This window comes from Zosterops lateralis (genome assembly GCF_965231275.1).
Source record: "Zosterops lateralis genome assembly, chromosome: 5".
NCBI classification, from domain to species: Eukaryota; Metazoa; Chordata; class Aves; order Passeriformes; family Zosteropidae; genus Zosterops; species Zosterops lateralis.
This window is the reverse complement of record NC_139766.1, coordinates 18,789,015-18,813,300: the sequence shown is the minus strand read 5'-3', so window position 1 is coordinate 18,813,300 and position 24,286 is coordinate 18,789,015. Positions and strand designations below refer to the sequence as shown.

The 24,286-nt window shown below is 36.1% G+C and overlaps 1 protein-coding gene across 2 annotated transcripts in view; it reads left to right on the top strand.

Annotated features, from left to right (window-relative positions):
* SEL1L3 (SEL1L family member 3) overlaps positions 1-22,938 on the top strand; it is a 33,982-nt gene extending 11,044 nt beyond the window's left edge. Inside the window, exons 6-24 of one of the 2 annotated variants that reach the window (XM_083861729.1) lie at positions 562-617; positions 1,620-1,752; positions 2,354-2,486; positions 3,194-3,340; positions 3,766-3,977; positions 5,434-5,613; positions 6,740-6,859; positions 7,490-7,630; positions 8,711-8,773; positions 10,207-10,383; positions 11,955-12,082; positions 12,694-12,777; positions 14,972-15,062; positions 15,174-15,258; positions 17,013-17,122; positions 18,360-18,487; positions 20,154-20,256; positions 20,351-20,423; positions 21,730-22,938. In XM_083861729.1, the coding sequence (XP_083717855.1) occupies positions 562-617; positions 1,620-1,752; positions 2,354-2,486; positions 3,194-3,340; positions 3,766-3,977; positions 5,434-5,613; positions 6,740-6,859; positions 7,490-7,630; positions 8,711-8,773; positions 10,207-10,383; positions 11,955-12,082; positions 12,694-12,777; positions 14,972-15,062; positions 15,174-15,258; positions 17,013-17,122; positions 18,360-18,487; positions 20,154-20,256; positions 20,351-20,423; positions 21,730-21,839 (2,274 nt within the window). In that variant the 3' untranslated portion in view covers positions 21,840-22,938. Of the gene's footprint in view, positions 1-561; positions 618-1,619; positions 1,753-2,353; positions 2,487-3,193; positions 3,341-3,765; positions 3,978-5,433; positions 5,614-6,739; positions 6,860-7,489; positions 7,631-8,710; positions 8,774-10,206; positions 10,384-11,954; positions 12,083-12,693; positions 12,778-14,971; positions 15,063-15,173; positions 15,259-17,012; positions 17,123-18,359; positions 18,488-20,153; positions 20,257-20,350; positions 20,424-21,669 lie in introns of both variants that reach the window. The other variant, XM_083861728.1, reaches the window with a different exon arrangement.
* Positions 22,939-24,286: the final 1,348 nt, after the last annotated feature.

The following is a 24,286-nucleotide window of genomic DNA, read 5'->3' as shown; positions in this document are numbered from 1 at the left end:
GAGTGCACCCTCAGCAAGTTTTCTAATGACACCAAGCTGTGTGGTGTAGTTGAGATGCTGGAGGGAATGGATGCCATCCAGATGGACCTGGACAGGCTTGAGAGGTGGGCCCATGTGAACGTTGTGATGTTCAGCAAGTCCAAGTGCAAGGTGTAGCACCTGGGTCAGGGGAATCCCAAGCACACACGTGGTCTGGGTAGAGAGTAGACTGAGAACAGCTCCGGGGAGGAGGACTTTGGGCTGTGGGTCAACGAGAATCATTGAATCATTAAGGCTGGAAAAGACCTCAAAGATGATATATTGAGTCCAACCTTTGACCAAACACCACCATATCAATTAAAACCACAGCACTTAGTGAGACATCTGCTTGTTTCCTCAACACTTCCAGGGGTGATGACTCCACGATTAACATGGGCAGTCTGTTCCAGTGCTTGACAACCCTTTCAGTGAAGAAATATTTCCTAACATCCAATTTGAACCTCCCCTGGAACAACTTGACACTGCAATGAATGTACCCTATAACATTTCTTTTATTGTGATTAATATTTTGTGTTCTTTTAGATCGAAGTAAGCAGTGTTGGGAAGAATCTGAAAAGACATCATCATCAATCTTTCACGTAAGCACCATTTTCCCCTTTGTGGAGTAATATGTGTGTATATGTTCAGATACAGAGAATGGGAGAAGGATAACACAAGTTTGTAACTGAGATTCTAATTGATTTTGAAAATGTCTGTGGTCTTTTGCTACACTATGCATTCAAAACCAGCTTGCTTTACTGTGCTTACATTAAGCACAAGCTGAATATTTTTGTTAATGCCATGAGTTAATGTGATGCACGATTGAGTACTAGAGTCTGATAACCCTCACCAAAAACTGATTGGCAGGTCAGTGGCATTAAGGTCAGTCTTCAAATGAACTTTTGGCCATACTGAAGTCTAGTTTTACTGTTACTGTGAGAGGTAGTGTTTCACCACGGAAATTGTTCCTTGCTTTACTTAGTTAGAGAGCAAAATTGCTACCAAAAGTATCCATGCTCTGTCCTTTATTCTAAGCAACTGAGTATTTTTTAATGGATTTTTAGTTGTTCTCTTTCACTTTAATTTAAGATGGACTCTTTCTCTTGCAAATAATTAAAAAATGCCACTGTTAATAAGGGAACTACGTAACAGTGAAGTGCATGGCAGACTTCAGGGTTGTTCCTTCTCTGCTATGCTTTAAATCTAAAAATTGATAAGTTGCAGATGGTAACTCTAAGAGACAGATAACTTAAATTTTCATACGCTTTCACTTTTAGAAAAGTGAAAGAGAAAGGTGGAACTGAAAAAAAATTAAGGTTGAGTAATGATGCATAAAATATCAAAATATATTTACAGATCAGAAAAATAAAACACCCTGCTGGCTTAATATGTTTGTAGAGAAGGGATTTGTTAAATTTACTCCATAATTTATCACCTTAAATTGCAGAGTTGATTTTGAGAATAAACAAATGACAAAAGAAAAAGATATTTGCAATGAGCTTAAGACCTTCAATTGCAGAAATTCTGAGAAATACTAATTTCTCTTTCTTCTTTCACAGTACCTCTAGATAGTCAGCTTACTTGTCTTTCATGTTCTCAAGTTTTAGGGAAGATTTCTATTATGATGACACTGCTGGATACTTCGTTCTTGGAGGCAGTGGGTACGTAAATGGTATTGAAGCGTTCTTTGGACCTGTGAAATACTATCGCCTCAATGTGTTGGAAACAGAACAGGTAAGCAAAAGCACTACTTGGAAATGTTGAAATATTAGCAGCCAACTATGACTGTATTTTATTTTTTCAGATGGAATGTTCATCAAGTGATAAACTAGCTATTTGCACAATGGTATCTAGGAACATATGTCATATATGATAATTTTCTGTTGAAATCTAGGAATATTAGTTACCATTTCAAATGCTAAAAGATAATACTTTGGGAAGTGAATGTTTTAAAATCTATATTGAATAAGAACATATTTTTAGTATTGCTTTGTTCCCAGAGTTTCTGATGATACACTGTTGGATTGGATTAATTAATTAATACACATTTGATTAATCTATGGTTTTGATAAAACTGATGGTAAAAGTCACATAGGTTTGATCAGTTTTGGAAATTCATCTGTGATTTTTGGATTATGCTGACCATTTAAATAGACAATGGTCTGCTGTGGCCAGCATCAGGTTGTCTGACACACTAATAGGATGTGCCAGATGAGCTGATCGTAGTGCACAATCTGTTTCCTTTTGTTGTTTGTGTACGATGCATCTTTCTAACTGTGGATACACAACAACAGATACTGGGAATGCCATTTATCCATCATTTGCCTTTTTACAGATTTCTAATCCTCTTCATGACAAAGACATAATGGAACAAATCGAACTTTACTACGAGAGATGTATGGACATTCAAGATATAGTTTATGATTACAGATATATTGTAAGGCAAGGAGAAAAAACACACAGAAGTTGTAAGTGTTGATCTATGACATAAATTTTAAACTGTCACCTTTGGAGACTTGTTTTCTTTCCTTTAACAATCTGGATATTGATCATCAGAAGTAAAATTAAATTCAGCCATACCAAGAAAAAAAATGGAATTTGAAGAGTTTAGTCTCATTACTGGTAGCTAGAACTGGGATTTTGTCCTTGCAAATACTTCTATGTCATGGAATGAAAACTTAAATCTTCTTGATATATCTTCTCTGGTAAGACATAAGTTGCATAAAGGGACAAATAAATACTCTCAGCCTTTCTTTCATGTATGCTATGCAATTGCCTTTCTTCCATTTCATTTTCAAAAGACCCTAAAGGAAAATGGGTAGATTTTGCTAGAATGTTTCTACCACAGTTGCCAAACATTCAGTAATTCACAGGTTTCTATCAAAGTATCCACTCTGGTGAAAGGAGAATGACATAGTTTAAATGCATGCTGAAAAATAGTTTATGTTTCTAGTTTGAATTCAATTGAATGTGTTGGGACTGGAGTATGGAAGAAGAAATCTAAATGTATTTGTAAGTGGCCCGTGCTAGCTGAGTGAGTTTTTAGCTTTGTGTTAAGGGTGTGCTCATCTTGTCCATGAATTCGTAATTTACTAGAATTTTTTTTTTTTGTCAGAAACTTGTTTTCAAAATCAAAAAGTCAACTGTCATGTCTTAAATATATTGTTTTCTCTAGGTTACTATGAAAATTATTATTTGGAGCTGATTCACAAATATGGAGAAAAATCCAAATGTGATGCTTTCATGTGGGGAAAAGATCTCAGGGAAAAGTACCACACTTTGTTCAAACTATTACAAGAGATGAATTTCAGTAGTCCAGATGGTAATCATGTTTCTTTTATTAAATTATTCTTAAATAACTCAGCAATATATGTTGTGCAGTTTAGTATCATTTGACTTAATGTGTTATACTTATTTTTTCATATCAGCTAACTTAATAAAGGAATATTATGTAGCTTATGCGTTGCAATATGCTCCAGATGGAAGGATGGCTTATTAGGTAGAAGGAATCATAGAAATATCCATATGTTTTTAGTGGTTAGTTACTTTGAGATGGTCTTTTGGATTTTTATTCGCCCTTCATATTTAATAATAGCTTGTGTCTCTAGGAATTTCATCTGCGTTGAGAATACCATTCAGCTTGAGAAATAACAGAATGTGTTATTCTGTCTGTTACTGAGTTTCTGGGGAAATTGGTTCCTAATTTTAACTCTTGCAATAACTGTGTGTCCTATATTCTATTTTTAGTGTTAGAAGATGGAAGTGATACAGTTGTAGAAGTTGGCCGGAGGATATTTGAGAAGGTTGTGAAAGGTCTGTCCAGTGCCAATGGCCTCAGCAATTTGGGCTCCTCTGTCCCTCTACTGATGGATTCCAGTTGTTGTGGATACCATAAGGCTTCCTATTTCCTTGCAGTTATATTTGAAACAGGGCTTGGCGTGTCTGTGGATCGTATAAAGGTATATTTAACATGTTCTGTTATGTCTGTGAAATTAATTGCCTTTAAAGACAGTTAAGAAATGGGATGGGATGATCCATTGAATTAAAAAAAGTGAAATGGCTCTCAGATCTGGGTGGTAGTTGAAGGGATTCTCCAATAAAGCTACTAATAAATACCTTGATGGCAGTGATATCTTTACGAAGGTCTGATGGTGGGAATCTTTATCCTGCTCAAGCAGAACAAGGAAATCAGTGATACAGTAAAGACCTAAAAATGGTAGTAAAGTGAACAGCATAGAAAGTACTGCTTTTCCTACTCACTGTGGAGCCAGGATTGAGTAAGAGCCCTTGAGCCACCCACAGTCATTTGAAGAGTCTTGGATCAGGCAAATCTAAAGTGGAAAGGTTGCAGTCGAGTCAAGAAGGGTAACCAAAGCAGAAGGGTTTTCTTTTGTAAAAACATGACCATGCTTCAACTGAACAACTGCAGAGTTTGAGAACTCCTGCCCTCTTAGGCAGGTTGCAAATAACTGAAATGTTTCAATGTGCTAGGTTAAATAAAGGAAGGGGTTTATATGTCAGGGGAAGAAGGCAACACTAAAATTGCTGACAGATACTTAATTGTGATATAATAGTATAATATAAAACACTTATAGAGATAGCAGATCTGTCTGTTGTGGTTACAGGACACTAAATCAGAAGAGCCCCTGACAGGCCAATCAGAGACAAAGCTCACCTGCAGTTCTTCAAAAACAAGAAACCTTAGACAGGAACCTTTTTTATACCCTAATTATGGAGTATATAGTGTTAATTGTGGAGGTTAAGTCATTTCATCATTGGATCTGCTTCAGGTAGTGTAGGAAACAATTTAATATCCAGCACAGATGGGACACCACTGCTTTTTTAACTGTGCACGTGAAAAATAATAGTCCTGAAAATGTTTTTTGGCAAATGGGTGGTGCATAGACCAATTAACACCTACCTCAAGGGAGATTTGTGCTGAAACCTTATCAGCCACAGATTCCATCCTGCTAGTCCTGTCAGATTCCTAGGGTAAGATTCTCAAATGCTGTTTGTTAACTTCCATATGTTTCCGTATGGAAGAATTCAGTGTGAAAACTCCAGCTGGCATCAGTGGGACTAGTTAAGTCACTGTGGAATTTTAAAAGTGTCAGAGTATAAACAACACTGTAGTAAAATGACATTAAAAAATTGCTGCACACTTAGTGATGACAGAATAAATGCAATACTTGAAAAGTATTTAGAGCCTAGTTTTTCTTTCAAGTGTTTCTGTGCAAACATAAGACATTTTGACTACTTTATGGTTGTGCTTGCTCCTGTAACTGTTTACAGGATATAGCTAGTATATCAGCTACCAATGTGAACATTCTGTTCCCTGTAAATCTCCTGCAAAGTGCTTAACTTGTGAGATGTGCAGTGAATTCACTCTTGTTTATGCCTGTTGATTTTTTCCAGGGACTTCTGTATAGTTTGGTTGGTGCTCAGGGGAATGAGAGACTTTCTGTGATGAATCTTGGCTATAAACATTACCAAGGCATTAATAACTATCCACTTGATTTGGAGCTGTCGTATGCTTATTACAGCAATATTGCAATAAAGACATCCCTGGATCAACACAATATAAAGGGGGAACAGGTAAAAGAGTTATTAGTGTATCTGCATTTGTTTTCTATACAAGTTGTTTTTCATATTCATATTATGTGGCCAGAAGATTTTTGTCTTGATTTACAAATATTAGCTCATCTGATTCATTTCCCTGACTGTAGGAGGGGTGTTGGACTAAATGGTCTTTAAAAGTCCCTTCCAAATCAAATAATTTTATGATGCAATGTTTGTTACAAAATCCCCCAAATTATATGTAAGTATCATTACTGTGTTTCTTAGGAAAAGAGAATCAAAATCAAAGTCAGACTCAAATCCTCAGAATTGTTCACAAGCCTGTCTTTTATTAAAGTCCAAGCCTTATTCTTGGCCCCTAAATCCTCACTCAGATTTTAAATTATTAATATAATTGGATGTGTTTATTAAGCAACTGATCTGCTGTTTCAATAGACAGACATCATGAAGTTGCTGCAAAAGATGAATTGTCCTCTCCATACTTAAACCTTCTCTATAATCAAATGTAATGACTTGGTTGTTAAATAGTTATCTGATAAAGTTACAATAAAATAATTTTAGAATAGGCTGCTAAACAGGAGGTAACACAACTTTATTTGTAAAGAATAGTCAAGGTAGAGTAGTGCTAGAATCCTGGCTTATCAGAAAGCATGGTTATTGTACAAAAGCAGAGAGATTTTAATTGCTGAAGAACTGAAAACTGGCAGGCTTACCTAGATAAGAGTGCTGTAGGTCAGGCCTTTGTCAAGCTTTGCCAGCCTTCTTTTAGTCTTTTGAAACCAATTTCTATAGAAATTTTAAAGCCTTAAAAGACTTTAAAACACTTCTTTGTCATTTTTAATTGCATTTAAAACGAAAAGATGTTTTGGAGTTTTCTTTCACTTGTTGGTGTCTTGCCATATCTTTTCTGTGTAGAATAGACTTAGAGTTTGGGAACAAACCAGTAAATGTTTTTTACTGGATGGATGTAAGAATAGTTCTTAATGCACTGGCCAGCAGAGGAGTGATTAGAATTTTAAATCTAGAACTGATAACGAATTTTTAGGGATAAGCAGGACAACATTTTCTTTTTTGGTAGCAGTTGTAGAAATTCACTGTGAAATTCATGTGGAAGTTAATTTTTTTCTGTTTACCTACTCTTCAGGCATTCGTTGAAACTATAAGACTGATGGATGATGAACTGCTAAAAGCTCAAACAAAAGAAAATGGTGATGTCTTTATGTGGTTAAAACATGAAGCAACAAGAGGAAATGCAGCTGCACAGGTATAAAGTAAAAAATTTCCCCGTTCTTGGTTTTAGGCACATTCAGGAATGTGCATCTGTAGACCATGTAGGAAAGTTGTGGAGGAGAGTGGACAGACATTTTCTTCTTCCACGCAGAATTGCTTCTTTTTTCCAAGCCTGTTTTTCTCACGTTCCTGTTCAGTAATGTCCAGTAACCATTCCAAAGCCATAACAATGATGCAAGGCAGAAGGGAAGAATTTTCAAGTCTTGGCAATCTCCTTCTCTGATCCTTTTCCCTGGCTTTGTGTTTGATACATTGCGATTACTGCTACTGTTCTGAGACCAGTAGCAATATATTGTAATAACAAGCCATTTACATGCATCAAGTCTGTCTTATCACTTACCTCTGCATTTAAATCAATCCAGACTTCTATGATACTGGCAGCTGTAAAAATAAACCTGCTGTAGTGTTAGTATCAGTACAGTCCACCACTGAAAAGTTCTGCAAATATTCCTATTAACCAGTTGTTTTCAAATTGTTGAATCTAGTTGTATACTAGATTCTTCTCACATTTGAAATGCATCTAGGCCTGCAAAAGTCTGCTCCTGCAATTCCAGTTTCAATACTAGCATTTATAATACTACTTCTTCAAACTGTTTTCTTTTAGCAACGTTTGGCTCAGATGCTGTTTTGGGGCCAACAAGGAGTGGCAAAAAATCCTGAAGCTGCAATAGAATGGTATGCAAAGGGTGCAATAGAAACAGAAGATCCAGTGTTAATATATGATTATGCCATTGTCTTGTTTAAGGTAAGTCATATTTGATGTTTTCACTTGAAAGTAACTGTTCCTATAATATGATGTTTCTAAGTTATCTGCAGTGACACGTGGTAAGAGTGTATACAAGTGCTTTTAGATTTACTCTGAAAATCAATTGACAGGTATGAAGCTAAAGCTGATTTTTACCAAAAACACACAAAAATTTTAAAAAGCAAAATTTTAAAAAGTCTAGTTACTTTATTACTAGCCATATTCAGGATCAAAATACCACCCAAATTGTGGATCCAAATTTTTCCTAATGTCTTGTCACCTCAAGAATCCAACCAGCTAGTAGGCATAGGCCTTGGTGTAGAGATGTAGGTAAAAGTTTAATCCTTTCTTAGAATGCCCTTTATTAGGTTTTTTTTTAGTTGGTATTAAATTGTTACTGCATGCAGTTAGTTTTTCCCTACTAGAAGCAGTAGACAGAAGAGGCTAAACTGAAGCATGACCTCACCTGAGTCAAATAACTTAGCTGTATCAGCTAAGTGATGTCACCCATAAGACATTCAAGCAGTAAGGCTTAGAACTATTGCTGAGGAGCTGTTACATCTTCCTCTCATTTCTTTGACAGTGGAGGGTTTTTCTCTAAAAAATGCTTGCTTCAGTTTTGCTTGTGTTAATTTTGAGCACACATAATCTGTTTTACCTGTGTCTGGAATTATGTTATGTGGACATCATAAGCATGACATCTCTGTATTTCCTCCAGAGACACTATAACATCCTTTTCCAGGAGAGCTGAGAGCCTTTCCTCACTGCCAAACTGTGCACAACCTATGCCCCTTTGAATGCTATTCATTCTTCCTTAGTTGCTCAAAATTCAAGTTCTATCCATAAAAATTACTTGAATATACTGATGAAATAATTGTTTCTAGACTGAATCACTGAGATTTTGTAAAGCTGTGAAGGAAGGATGAACACAAAGCTGCTTGTTTTGTTGTAACTGTTCAAAGCTGAATGACACTTAGTAGGTAATAATATCAATATTAAAAGGCATTTTGGATGTACATGAGTGAATTTTTATCAGCCTGCATTTGTAAACAATGATTGTGTCACATATCCATTTCCTAGGGTCAAGGTGTGAAAAAGAATATAAAACTTGCATTGGAATTGATGAAGAAAGCAGCAGCCAAGGTAAAATACAATAAATATTTTATTTTAGTAGTTCTGTATGAAGTGCAGCAATGAACTCTGATTTATGTAAAATGCCTGTTGCCATAATTCTATGTCAATACTGCTTGGTTCTTCCAGTGTCATCACCACGAATGGTGAAGGGCTTATTTTCCCAAGCTGGGAGACTAGACCTTTTAAAATCAGCCAAAATTTCTGTGGAAGAAAAATAATTTTCTCTACTTACATCTTTTGGAACTTGATGTTAGTTAAGTCATTTACAGAGTGAATCTGTAAGGAGTATCTGATCAAGGGGGATGGTTTTGCCTCATATCTCTAAGCATTAAGGGAGAAGACCTGGATGTCCCAAAGTCTCCTGGTTTTTTCCCATAGTAGGGGGAAACATTGACAGGCACCAGAGAGCAGAAGAGCTTCACTCTGTTTAATTATCTAGGATAGCCAGGTTACCCAGGCCATGATCTGGTCCTTAGAATAAAAATGAAAGAGTACCTAGACCTTTAATACATTCCTAGCTCTTAGAGCCAGAATTAGGTAAATTACTGATTATGACAGTAGGACTTCACTGCTGACCACCATCAGAGAAGATCTGTGCCAGTTCTACGATTCCTTTGAAACAGGAGAGAACTATCTGTTCTATGGCATGTTTGGGAAAGGCTTAAATAAACTGAGAGGCTTTTATGATGTGATGAAAATTCCCTTGATTCAGGATCTGAGGAACAGCTTCCTGGAAGACTCCTAGAGACATCAATTTGCTTACTCTCCTTGACCTCAGATGTTTGGGTTCTTATACTCCTATGCACATTTTCTATACAAAAACAACATCATTATTATTGAAAAGTTTAACAGCTTTTACATTTTAATGTGCAAGTTACTGATACTGCTGGCATACTTACAGCCCCATATGATGCACCAGTTTATGCAATGAAGTGGTGACTCATTGCAGCAAAAATAAAAACAGTCTCAAGATTTTCTCCTCTTGAGCCAAAATGCAAAGATGCAACTTGGTAATAGCAAGTAGCAGTATCTTAAGCAGCTCTGTATGATGTTGGAGAAATGCATTTTGAAAGCAGCAGTACAAAGTTCTGTGTTCATTGCTTTCTATTCATTCTCAAGGAAATGTTCTAGTTTAAAAGGAGTGGGTTTTTTGGTTGCTTTTTTGATTCCTGTAAACCAGTTTCTGGGAGTTTACAAGAATAAGTGTCCTGTTTGTTGTCCAGGGGAAAGATAGTCACAGTTTGTTCTTGTCAACAGGTGAAAGTCAGCGCATGGCTGAGACTCTGTAGAATAAGATGACACTGGAGTCTTATTCCTCACTCTATATACAAGGCCAAAGGGAAAAGTAGTGGGGAAAAAAAGGCTTTATAACCCCTAGTCCCAGAAGTGACAAAAAGCAGAATCAAATGCATGACCTGAGACTGCTCTTCTCCTTCCCTAAGGGCTTGCCCCAGGCTGTGAATGGATTAGGATGGTATTACCACAATTTTAAAAGAGATTACAAGAAAGCAGCCAAACACTGGTTAATTGCTGAAGAATTGGGAAATCCAGATGCATCATACAACCTCGGTGTCCTGTATTTGGATGGGATTTATCCTGGAATACCTGGTAGAAACCAAGTGAGTGAATATTTAATGGTACTATTTCTTACATTAGGGACCAGTTTAGAAGTTTTTGCCTCATTCTTGAGGTTGCTCTGTTCCCCCTAAGTTGGGTTTTCATACCTTTCATCATAAAGAAGGATTTTTCTGGGGGATTCAGTCAGATTCCTTAGGGAGAGAGATGTTGCTCAAATATCTCAGTCCAAATTACGTGCATGTGTTTGTATTCTTTTAATTCAGAAACAAAACAGGTGCAGATTTTACTCCTTCCAGTGACAGCAGCTGGGAAGGATTAGTGTGTGCTCTCACATCACGTCACCTTTTGGGTTCTCAGTTTTGGATTGGAAAGTTTATAGGGAAGGGATTCCACAGTAACTGAAAGTAGTACAACCTTGTCCCTGACCTCATGAACAGCTAGGCTATCTTCACATAGCTTCTGTGAGCCTCAGAACTGCAGTGAGAAGCCTCCAATCCAGACTTGGAAATGTAACTGTAAAATTTGATACAGTCCTGGTAGATGGCAGTATTTTGTTTTATTTTATTTTATTTTATTTTATTTTATTTTATTTTATTTTATTTTATTTTATTTTATTTTATTTTTCCCATTAACATATGTGCACAATAGATTTTCCCCTAATAGGAATGGTCTACTTTACTTCTTTTAATTTACTTGGTATTGTATGAACAGCACCAAAAGTATAGTGTGGTAGACTGTAATAAATGCCAGCAGACCTCAGAGCTAAAAAATGTTTCCAGTGTGACTTTTGAGTTCTGAGATCTGGATATACTCCAGACAGTGAGCATTTCTGCTGCCAACAGCAGCAGTGCTCACCAATGTGCATCTGGCAAACACATTTTCCTTCCCCAAGGACCAAAATACACATTTCAGAGTGAGCTGATTATAAGAGTACATGTAAAAGTGCCCAGGTTTCTTTATTCATCAAAGCCAATGGCAAGAAGGACTGTGTAGTCCGTGTTCCCTAACAGAAGGCATGTATTTGGTGGTTAAAAATTTCCTAAAATACTTTTTTTGGGGTTGTATGCTGGTTTGGCTTACTTTACAGATTACTGTTCCTGAGGGTAAAGTGTGTAGTCACACAGCCTTACTCAATCTGTGTTACCTTTTATAAACCAGTTTCAAAGATTTGAGCACTGTGGTTGTGGTCTGCTGAACGTACAGAGAATTGCCATTGCTCCACAGCCTTCATTTGGCATCACAAGTGCAAAAGTTCTGTTCTCCAGGATGCCTTAATCTTCCTACTAGTGAACAACTAATTTTACTTTTGTCAGTGCATGCAAGACTTTTGTGTTAGAGAGTGTTAGTTAAACATTTAGACACTTTCCTGTTTGATGTTCTGTAATGATATATTACCCAAATGCATGTTTTTCATAACTTTTTCTATTTTAAACTCTTAAAATTTTTGGAAGAAAGAATTCATTTTGTCTAAGTACATTGAAAGTAGTTAAACTATGTTACCCTCATTAGCCAGCTACCTATTTTTAGTCCTTTGATGAACTGAGTCCTGAGGAAGAAATCTCAATAAAGATTAATAATGCAGAGTTGCTAACTGTGTCTTATCACTTCACAGACAGTTGCTGCACACTATTTCTATAAAGCTGCCCAAGGGGGGCATATAGAAGGGACTTTGAGATGCTCTCTGTATTACATCACAGGAAATATGGAAGACTTCCCTAGAGATCCAGAAAAAGCTGTAATGTAAGTAAGGAGACCATTTATTAAAGGAGAATATATTTCCCATGTGATTATTTTGATTATTGGTGATTTTTAAGTCCATGGCCTAAATACTTCAGAGTGATTACCTCCATGGCAAAAAGTTCTTCTGCAGTAATATTTGATCTGCATGAGTATGTGTATTATTTAGATGACCAGTAGATTTTACGAGATTTTTTTTTCCCAGAACAACTCTGAGAGATTGTATCAAACAACTCTGAAAGGTTATAATTAGCAAAGCCTTGCTTTTTCATTTTATTTTCAAGAAGTATTGGGTGATGTGATAGAATTGGCATTTTGCATCAAAAAAATGGGCAGATAATTATTGATAGCATCCATCAACTTATGTTTGTTTTCCTAAAAAAACATTGCTGAGAAAAAAACATAGGATGTGTCTAATACACTCATAGAGATTAATGGACTTTATGTGCTCAGTCAATTGTTACAGGACTGATGAAGTGACTACTGTTAAATCCCATAGTTTGTCTTACAGAAGTGAGATGGTGATCCCATATCCTTTTTGTGTTGAGTCTGTGTGAGTTGGGATAACATTACTGGAGCATTACTGTTCATTTTTTGTTTGTTCTATTCCACAGCTGGGCAAAGCACATTGCAGAGAAGAATGGGTACTTAGGTCATGTAATCAGAAAAGCTCTCAATGCATATCTGGAACTTTCATGGTATGCTTCTCCTGTTCTTTTTATTTTCTATTTTTCACTTACTTAATAACAAGATAAAATAATTAATATTGGACAATCACCTCAAAGAAGAAAAAAGTAGTAGTACTACAAGAATCAGTTGCAAAACATCCACTGATATAAAGGGAAGAAGGAGTTGACCCAAAATATATTTCAACAATTCTGACAGAATAAAGTGAAAAACAAGGAGTTTGCATTGTGAAGTAGTTGTATGAACTGTGGTTCTCATCCCATAATATTTGTGTATTGTGCACTGGATTAACCAAAGGAACACCTTTCACTTTTACTATTCTCTCTGTTAAAAATCTTGTATTTTACCTTCTCTCTTCTGTATATTTCTGTGAAAAGTCTGGCTGCTGGATTAGATTTGTTGGGTTTTCTGTGTGTGGTTAATATTGTCTTTTGTGTAAGTATAATACCCAGTGAGCCAGTCAAGAGGTTTCAAAATCATGTCCAGGTTAATGCTCCATCTTAGCAACCTCTGTAGGTGTGAGCATCAGACATTGTGCATGCAAACATCAGACTGTCATATGTGATTAAAACAGTGGCTCATTTAGTCCTGCAGCTTCTCCCTGTAAGTACTGAATTAGTGCTTCAGGCTAAGGAGATCTGCAGGAAACTGTCAGTGGACTGTTCTGGAGTAACCCATTCCTAGAAGTGTCTTTTTACTCAGTCCGTCACAGACATTTCTTCTTAAGCTTGAGCCCTCTTTTGAACACCAAAAAGCTCCCTTGATATTTTTGTAGCGTGTTCTGTTGTGTAAGCCTATGACTCTGCCCGGCTCACTTTGCAGTCCTCAGGTAGATGACAGGTAGAGCATTAAGATTCCAGGAAGTCTGGACTCAACATCTAGCAGGGAAATCTGCTGGAGACCTGCTTGAGATGCTGGGTGTAAATTGCATAGGTGTAAATTGTTGCGCTGCCAATCCATCCAAGTAACATATGTTCTTCAGTCATTGGTTGCAGACACATTTTACACATCTGTCTGTCATGGTAGTTTGATCTTCAAAGACTGATTTAAAGGCTGTAAATGTACTTTTTTTTTCTTAGTTGCCCTTTGAGACTTAAGGATCAACCAATTTCCCAGTTTTCCTCTGAATTCCTTCTGTAGAACCAGGTCTCTCTTGTACTACAGGGCGAGTACAAGGAATAATTTGTAATCATGCAGAAATAGCTGGCTAACAGGAGGTGAAAACACCTAGTTCTGTAAGAACAACTGCTTTCACAATTTAAGTTGCTTTGCTTAAGCAGCTACTCTTGAAGTCAAATGTGTATTTGACCATATCTTCCAGTTAGCTTCCAGTTAAACAAGCCATTGAACCCTGAAACTTGCCATGGTTTTACCTTTGTTTTGTGGAGAATATCACTGGTAGCACTGCTCTTTAATAGGAAACTTTAGAAGGATAAAAGTACACCAAGAGATTTTTTTTTATTGTCTTGGGATTTCAAAACAGTACACATGATTTTAAAGACTTCCTCTTAATTTTAAATGTGTAGTCTTCATAATATAGAGTAGATGAGTGGCAGAGAAAATGAGACATGCTCTTGTCTAGTGTCAGAATACTGAATTGCTATACTGCAAATACAATACTAAATTTTACTACTTGCTTTACAGTCAGTGAGATGCATTAAGTCTTTAGAGGAACAGAGACTGTTCTTATATTCATATATTCAAATACAAAGACAGACAAATCCTTTTTCAAAAAGCTCCATATAAAAAGATAAGAAAAAACAAGTCACATAAATGGAAGGTAAAGCTTACCAAAGAAATACTCAGGTGAATATTAAAGAGATACATACACAGCTAAGTTAATTATAGATTTTTTTTTTAAGTAGAGTCTTTTAAGAACATTTTATCTGAAATGTTTAAATAGAGAATTTGGCTTAGTGTCAATTCTTCAGTCTGGCACTTAGAGTAAGTGCACACGGGAGCCAGTAGCTTCAATGCAAGAGGGAAAGGGTTGCAAATTCTTGAGATGCAGCTTGGCTGGTTACACCAAGCATTGCCTGTATATGTCGCTGTTGCATAGGTTTACCAGCCTCTTACTCTTAAACTTTGTACCAAAATTTGGCTCAATTTTATACATTTATTTAGTGCTTTTGGGGTTTTTAAGTGTACGTAAAATGCATGTTATTTTTGTAAGGTTTTTCATTAATTTATTTTATCTAACATTAGGCATGAAGCTCTGCTGCATTACATTTTAGCAGCTGAAACTGGGATTGAAGTGTCACAGTCAAATTTAGCACACATCTGTGAAGAAAGACCAGTGAGTAAATGAATTCACAAATCATTATCCTGAAAGGAGCCCTTGTGAATGATAATATGTGCCATTAGTCTCTTACCTGGGATATGAATGATTCAACTATTTTCTTTACAGGACCTAGCAAGAAAATACCTAGCAACTGATTGTGTCTGGAGATACTACAATTTCTCTGTTTCTCAAGTCAATGCTCCATCATTTGGTATGTATAAGGAATTCTTTCTAAATTTTAATTTTACTTTTTTTTTTTTAATTCCAAAATCTATGTTTGTCACAACTTCTGTTTGAGTAAGCAAGTTGAGGGAAGATTAATTCCTACTAATCATACATTTGCTTTTTCATGTTTTGATAGGAATATCAGGGAGAATAGGTAATTAAAGTGTTGTATTTCAACACAGATTTTCTGAAAATTTCCTTTTTATTGCATTAAATGGATAAAATTTTAATAAAATAAAATAAAAAAGCTAAGCCCCAAGGAAATGCTAGATATTTAGGAGTCTGAGAAGTTGACTTAAAGTTTAAGAAAAAAAAAGCAGTAGACTTTAGGAGGTCATGCTGTTTGGTTTATCAAAGAGAAAATCCAAAAGCAAATATCCTTCCATATCATAATTGAGTCATGAGAAACTAATAAAGGCTAAGGGATTCCTTATCTAATTGATTATTAGTTTTTCTCTTAGGGTACAGAGTTTATCAACATTGGTAGAGCTTACCTTGGAGAACTAAAGGATTCTCTTAAGGTCTGTTTGCAAATAAGTTACATTCCTCAGGCCTTGAATTTTACTACATCTGTGGCTTCAATAGTAAGTCATTTTGATGCCTCTGAAAGCTTTACTGAATGTTTGAAAACATTGATCTGATTGTCTCACAAGAGCATTTAAGTGATTTCCACAAGCATGTGGAAAACTGCAGTGCAAAAATAATTCATGCTCTTCATTTGAATACACAGTGAGGGATATTTAAATGTGGGGAAACTGAATACCACGTGGATATAGCCTGAAGCCAGAGGAACTGACAAACACTGTTAGCTTTCCTGAGGAGTTTGTAGACACTTTAGCAAGGTGTAGTTTGGTTGACCCTTTGGTAGATCCACTGGTACAAGCTTACATTAGAAAAACTTCTGAAAGTCAGACTCATAGAATGGGACTGTCATTCCATTTCAGTCTGCTGTAAAAACATGTGGGATTTCTAAGGAGCTGCTGTAGACGCACAAGCCAAAGTGTAGAAGAATTTCAAACCATTTGAGGAAAGCTTAGGTCACATAAGTGTAGGCACAGTCATAGGAGTTTTTAAATTCAGTAGCACAGATTAGTGCGACATTACCCTTGCTCCTGTCTGGGTCAGTGTCCTCTCTTTTGATGCATTTCATTACAGTGCAATGTCACAGAAAGATGCCTGTAAAATATTTGCTGGGTATTGCTCCCTTCTAGTCCAGGAAAATTGTATCCCTACTGTTGTCTTGGGTTGAGTTGGATCTGCAAATAATAAAATTATCAGCAGCAACGTTCTCTTACTTTTGGGAAAGATTCAGCCACCATAGTGTCAGGTACAGAGCAAAGACATAGTTGGCACAGTTTTAAGCCTCATCAATTTAGCAGGGCTAATGTGACTAAATAAGGCTTCAGGTTGTCCAAAGACAGATTCAGCAAGTGAAAAAGGAATGCAATATAGAGATCCTTAAGCCTCAGTTTTTGTTTTGTAAAAGCAAAATTCATTTAGTCAATTCAAAATTGACTAAATTCATTAAAGAGAAACAATGAGAGATTTCATCTAGGATAATTACTTTCAGTGGGAGGCTGATATAAAATAGCCACAGAGACAACCAGAGAGAAAAAGTACATTTGTTTTTTAATATTGTGCTTTAAATAGAATTACTGTTAACTTCTCCATCACATCAATAGTTGGTTAATTGTATTGCTACAAATAGTCTAAATGATCTTCTGCTGGTTTCTTCCACAGCCTATTTGAAGATGGGTGATTTTTACTATTATGGTTACCAGAACCAATCTAAAGACCTTGAGCTCTCCATGCGGATGTACGCCCAGGCTGCCTTGGAGGGTGATTCGCAGGTGGGTCTGCAGTCATGGCAAAACACCAGAGTGCAGAACAATCTAAGAATTCAGCTGTGACTGGTTCTTCTGCTTGGCCTCATCTGCACCAAAGAAACCTGCTAGAATAAGTTACAATTATTTCAAAATACCTTGTGAGTCAGTAGTTGCTGTTTCATAACAGAAGATAAAGTTATCATAGATTAATAGATATTTGTAAGCTAAAGGTAAATGATCTAATTTAGTGCTGCCTTACCTTGGTACTGGACTTAGTTGTGACCTCAGTATTTTTTGCTATTGCAAGAGAATGAATTAATAGCTGGATTGTATTCCAGTCGTATCCTCTGCCATTTTATGATAAAAAAGAGAAGACGGGCCCATTTCCCTTGGTATATTATACCAAGTGAATCCCAGGGTGACTTTTCTTCACTAATGAAGGTTTCACCTTAAAATGCTTTATAATTAAAAAACCCACCATGCCACAGTACTAAAGACATGCAGTGTTTCACCATTGAGTTTCCTGTTCTCAGGCTCTCCTGAAGTGTCCTGGGTGCAATATTCTGTTCTCCCTGTCCTTGTGGCAACAGCCCCAGATGGTGTCTTGTATGTGAACTTATCAGAGGTAGCGTGGATAGGTTTTCTTTTGGGGTTATTGGATCAAAACATTACTGCTAAACTAGAAAAGGAACTAAGAGATGCATAAATAATTACTTTAAAGTATGAAAGTCAAAGCAGTGGGGAATCCTGTAAAATGTCTTGTGTCTTCATCTTCCTGACTCTGAAGCAACACAGGGTTGCCTAAGATTTGTCCCAGTAAGTAAAACCATAAGATTAAGCACTTAAATTGTCTGTAGGAAATTTCTGCTCTCAATTTCACTATTCAGATTCTGTTGATCTGTAGAGCAATGTGAAGGGAAATTGAACAGTAAGAGAACAAAAAACCATTTCTGCTTTCACTCTGTTTTCCTAGGAGATAAAATATGACAGTTTGATATGGTGACTGTGCTTAAAGGGCAACTAAAAATAATAAACTATCTGGAGAAAGATACGAACTAAAAAACCAGTTATGCTTCTTCTGCATTTTCAATATTTACCTGAGTATATTGTTATGAGAAAGGGCTCTCATAATTATTTGGTGAATATCACATTATACTGAACAGATTTAGGGAAGACAATTATAATTATTTAGATACTTGGTGCTAAAATACAGATATGAAAATTTAATGTTTTTAAAAAGTGTGCATTTTTTTACTGTTAGGGTTTCTTCAATTTGGCCCTTGTCATAGAAGAGGGCAACTCCATACCTTCCTACATTCTGGATCACTTGGAAATTGATCGAGCATTGCATTCTAGTAATACATCACTTCTTCAGGAACTGTATTACAGGTGAGTCTTTTTTACCCTTAATCAGCATCTTCTGTAACTCCTGTAATTATTAACTTTGTTCACTTTTATGATTTAAGGCAAGTTAAGGTCAACATACTTGAAATTCTTAAATTCCCTAAATATATTTCAGTTTATACCTGTTAAAGAGACCTGATTATATGTGGTTGCCTGAAACAGCAAGGACTGGATTCAGTAATCCAGGAGGTCTTTTCCAGTTCAATATATTTAAGTTTCTAAGTTAGGCACTGGTGATTTGTGTGCAGTCCAAACCAATATTTCAATTATAAATGTAGCATAATGTAATAAGAACCAAAAAATGTGTAGCTGGGATAATAGCAATCCTTCCTGTTGATTCTGCAAATATGTCCAGGCTGGCACAGATATTGTGGCACAGAGTATTAGATAGCTGACAGTGTTACAGGTCTGCTGCCTGAATGTCCTGTGCCAGCACTATTCATGGACAAACCACCCAGTGTGCTCTGTTTCCAGTACAGAACTTGGATATCCTTTACTCAGATAAAGCAAGAGGTGTTAGAAGGCACAGTGGGAATGCAAAGCTTACACAATATTTGGTAAATTTGTGGAAGCACCTTTCAAATATTGGAAGAAGGAGGAGCTAATGGTTAATACATGAGGATGTGAATGACGAGTGAGTGGTTTATCATCTGTTTTGCTACTGAATGAACCCAGAAAAGTGGAGAAGATACCAACATTAAAACCTCGTTTGTCTTCTCGTCAACAATCTGCTGAAATTGTTCTTCACTGCAGTTAGACTGAACTTGTACCCTAAATTACTTCCACTGTACATGAAACTACTGGTCAGACAGGGGTTCTGGACCATCTAGGATTGTAAGCATGGGTTTGAATTCTGCTTTCACTTGGGCTGAATGCACCTGCTTTGCTGTGAGAGTAGTTTGAGAGTTGACAGTGCTATCGTCATACAGTTTTGTCCAAAAGGGCACATACTTTTATATATTTGTGTGTATGTATATATATATGCACAGTCTGTGCCATTATAACTAAATTATATGTATATTTATAACAAAATTTATATAGTGTATACCTATATATATATATGTCACTGCTCCTTCCTCAGCTTTGTAGAAAAAAATCAATTGAAGCTTAAAATAGATGCCTATGATTTAGCTGTCTAAATGCCCCTAGTAAGGGAAGTCCTATTTAATGGAATTAAGAAAGCTGCTCAGCTCAGCCCCAGCAGCAGGTAGGTACCTTGTGCAAGTCATCTAAAACACTCTCCAAGCTCTGACTTAATTCTGCTTTATGGCATTGTCTCTAAAGGAGTTTTAGCACCAGTGTTCTGTGTAGGCAACTAAATTTCGTACATCTAATTTTAAATCAAGTCCTTCTGCTGTTGGCTCATATCAGTTAGAATGAGAACTGTGACTGCTTTGGAAGAGTAGCTTGGATGCTTAGACCCATTGTTGACCAGTAATAAAAAAATACTCTTCTAGGGTAAGGTGTTCTGTGCTTAATAAGTTTAAGCTGGTATTTTTCTGAATTTTTACTTCACCATCTCTAAGCTAGCGATGATGATATTTGTTTTTCTGGATTCCTGGTTCTGCAAAGCCATATGAGATTCCCAAGTGATCGATGCCACAAAACTGTGAAGGAGTACCAATGAGTTGTTTTAATCTTTTTGTTGTAGGTGCTGGAATAATAGTAACCAGGAATCAATTAATCCGTGTTCATTAGCATTGCTTTATTTTTACACGAGAGTTCTCTGGAACAATGTTTTACACTCTACTCTGGTATGTATTGCTCCTTTATTACATGCACAGTTCATTTTGAGCTCTACCATGGCTTTGCACTGCACTAACTATGTTTTTAAAATTATTATTACAGATCTACTTCATGGGAACCTTCCTTTTATCAATTCTTGTTGCGTTTGCAGTGCAGTCTTTTCAGTCTTTATCTGGTAAGCGTGTGTCATAGCAAAACGGAAGAAAGAGAAGTGATCTTTTTCTGTCAGTAAAACCTTCAAAAATGAAAGCAGAATTCTAGGTTTGATAGAAGTACCTCTGAGCAGTAGATTCTTTAACGCATATGTCATTTTTTTTGATCATTAAAAAGGAGTAGATGAAGCAAAGCGTAACTTTAAACCTGTTGGTTTCTGAAGAACTTCTCTTGATGAAGGAGATTGTTAATAAAAGCATTAACTGCATGTGATTATTCCCCATCTCTCAACATGCAGTATTGTTACAGTAATTATATGACTGATTCTCTATGTAGTCTCTGCAATATGCAATCAAAGTGTGTTTCCTGTTTCATTCATCTTCAGATGCAGGGTGGGAGAAAAAGTGATGTTCCAAGAGCTGGTGCATTGGAGTAACTTTAGTAAGAGTCAGTTCAGACTCTTAATACCAGTTACAGAATCAGCAAATGCATTCAGTCAGGCATTGCAGAATCCTCCTGTCCTAAAACAGAAAGTTTGCTCTATATTGTCTTTTTTGATGGGACAAAGAATATTAACAGACAGAAATGCTAGACTTCAGTCTGTTAAAACTGCCATCACATTTTCTACCACACCAAAAGAGAGATATCAGACACAAAACTAACTTTTTTGCTGAATGAAGGGGAGAAAATCCCTACCATCACATGAAGAATAATGAGTCATCATTTAAAAAACATTTCCTGCTTCAGTTAAGTGTTTCAATTCAGATCACAAGACTCAATCAGTAAATTGTGAATATTACCAGTTCTTCCACTACATACATTTCCTTATGTTGTGTTTTAACCCCAGTAGGCAGCTTAAGTGTATGTCAGAAAATAATGCTTTCTGATATATTTCTGTAATAAAATACTGAAAAAATTACTTTCACATTGATAACTTACACTTATAGGAAATAGTATTGAAAAAAACCCAACACCATTAAATCTGAAAAGATTATTTGAATTAAGACATTTAACTCTGAATAATATGCTGAATATGGAGATAATTCTGAAATCCTGCTTTCTTTTCTTACTAGCTATTACTTTATGTAACTTGGGAATCATGCAACAAATTTATAAAGTACATAGGTATAGATACTCTTCTTTCAGTATTTCGAAACCTTTGAATATTATCTTTATATGTAATTTTACATCCACATAATATTTAAACATTAAACTTGCTAGACACAGTAGGATTTTATTAAATAATTTCTTTTGACTTTCTTCTAAAGCTCATAATTCTCCTGGAAGAAGATCAGAATCGTTGTCACATGACGTCCCTTCTTCCTTAGGGAATGACAGTGAGGATGCTACCAGACCAGTACAGCAAGATGAACCTACTCTTTCAAATGATTTACCACAGCAGGAGTCAAACCCTCAGAATCCTCTTGTTACCAGTTGAAGTATAATTTTCCTAAGGCTGGGAAGGCAAGATATGAACATCTACGAATCCAAGAACTGGAAACCAACCCTGTACATGGCATTAATAATGCAGTCCAGCAGCTGAAGTTGTAGGGAAGTTGACTGATCTGACTTCTTCACTACAGAGGAAAACCATCCCTATAATTTATTTAACTCCAAAGAGATGATGCAGATTATCTCACTATACCCAACACACAATCATTCTGTATGTCATAGAAGGGTCTGGAAGGAAACCTGCAAAGTCTTTGCCTAATTGAAAAATAAGCAAACGTCCCACAGATTTTAATGAAGTTTTACTTACATGTCTAATCTCTTATTAAATTGCTTTTACTGTATTCAGGCTTATTTATCAGTGAAATTGGCAGTTTTCCAAGTTTGAATCATGGAAATTACATAAAAGCAAAACCCAGTCACCAGTAGTTTTCAAGTTCCATGGAAAATAGTCAGGACTTCAGTACATGCAATGGTAAAAATGAGGTTTTTATATTCCATGCTGATTTTTCAATGTGAAAAGTGTTTTGTTTTGAAAGAAGACACACCAGGAATATTTGCAATACAGTCATAACATATTAGTTATGATTGCTAAGTTTTAGTCAAAGTTTTATAAGGATCCACATTCCATAGTGGACACAACAAAATGTTTCTCTTCCTGCTAAGAGCCACTGATTAAAGAAAGGAGCTCCGCAATGAATTAATAACAGAATATTTAAGTGTGATCAGGTGACACAAAGTGAACAAAAATTTATTTTTGTATTTTTCTGTAGATAACACTGGCAAGGATTTATTTTATGTTCTATAGTGACTCTAAAAGACACCTATTTAAGTGATGGTTTATTTGACAGATGTTGGATGGGATATATGGATAACATGTAGGGAGTGCAAATACCTTTTATCTGATTTAAAGCTGTCTGTAAAGTGGCTGTAGGAAAAGTCTAACCTTTACAGCAGGTGTGCAGTCACCTCTGCAAAATAATGTAGATCACAGACTATAAATTGCATCAATCTATGCATTATTGAGGGTTAAATCCACTTGCCTTGCACTACATTATTTACTCTTGTAAATAAAAATATTTTTTTAATTCAGCCTGGATGTGGAGAAATTTCTTTCAAGGCACCTCTTGGATGAAATACTATCTTGCTGTTGCAATCTCTCAAGATCATTATTTATGTGTCGGTTTTCTTTGAGGATAGTCTTTGCACAGAGCAAACCTGGAATGTTTTGTTTTTCAAGAAAGACATAGAAGGTTTCAGTAAGAAAAGAATGATGTAAAAGGAAAAAAAGCTCTGACCTTCAAGAGAGATTTTTATATTTATATATAAATGTCTATGCACACATACCATCGAGGCATGTTTTACTTGCAGAAAACTGAAAATTCAAAAGTGTTGAGAGAAGAGTTGATGCTTTGAGGCATCAATTCCCTTGACAAGTCATGGGGTAAAAAATGAAGATGTTGAAGCTCCTCCCACTGAGAAAGTAAATTGTGTACCACATTACTGAGTTTTTCATTGATTTGGTCAAGAACTGTGCAAAGAATACTTTCTGTTCTTAGTACAGTTGTAGATACGTATTTTGTTGTATGTATAGGTAAGTATTTTAATGTGTTTAATGAAAGGATCTTGACTTTTACATACTAAACTGTTGTACTCATTGGAGTGAGATTATGTGTATTTGATACCCATTGCAAATGGTCTCCATTATTTCTGTTTTGAGTTGCAAAAACTTGTGCAGCTAAATTTGATTATCTCACATTCCTTAACACAAAGATATGGCTATTTCCAGAGCCCTCTAAACTGTATTTTTGTCACCTAATGAAAGAAGATTGTGCATCAGTATTAAAACTGGAGCAGGTTTGGATGGTAAACCCAGAAGCATTACAGAAAGTCAAGTGTAGCCCTTGAAGACAAGCAGACAAATGTCACAACACAGGTGCAGTGTTAGGTCAGGTACCAAATGGCACACAGTTAGATGTTCACAAAAAACTGTTCAGGCATGCATAAGACAAATCTTGCTCATAGTTAGCTGCACGTTAAAGGTGTGTTTTGCTACAAATGTCACATGTAGAAAAACAAGCTGCCATGGTAATCCCATGGGAGTTTGTCAGTGGTGGTGTGATTGCAGCCCGTGTGTTGCAATCTGGGAGTTCTCCGAGCTGCAGTGGTTTAGATTGTGTACATACAGATCAGAGTTAAGTGTTACCACTCCAGCTCACTGTGTTTTCCTCTCTAAAGCCCATATTCTGAACTCTAGTAATTAACTAATTTGAAGAGTTTTGCCAGAAACACTATTCAACATCTATATTTCAGAAAGCAATTGCTGAAGCTACAAGATATTTCATGATGCCAGCAGTTAATAGTGCCATCTTTGTTTATTGTTACCTATTACGTCAGAAGTTCTACCAAAGTATTTTAAGATAAGCAGCACTTCAC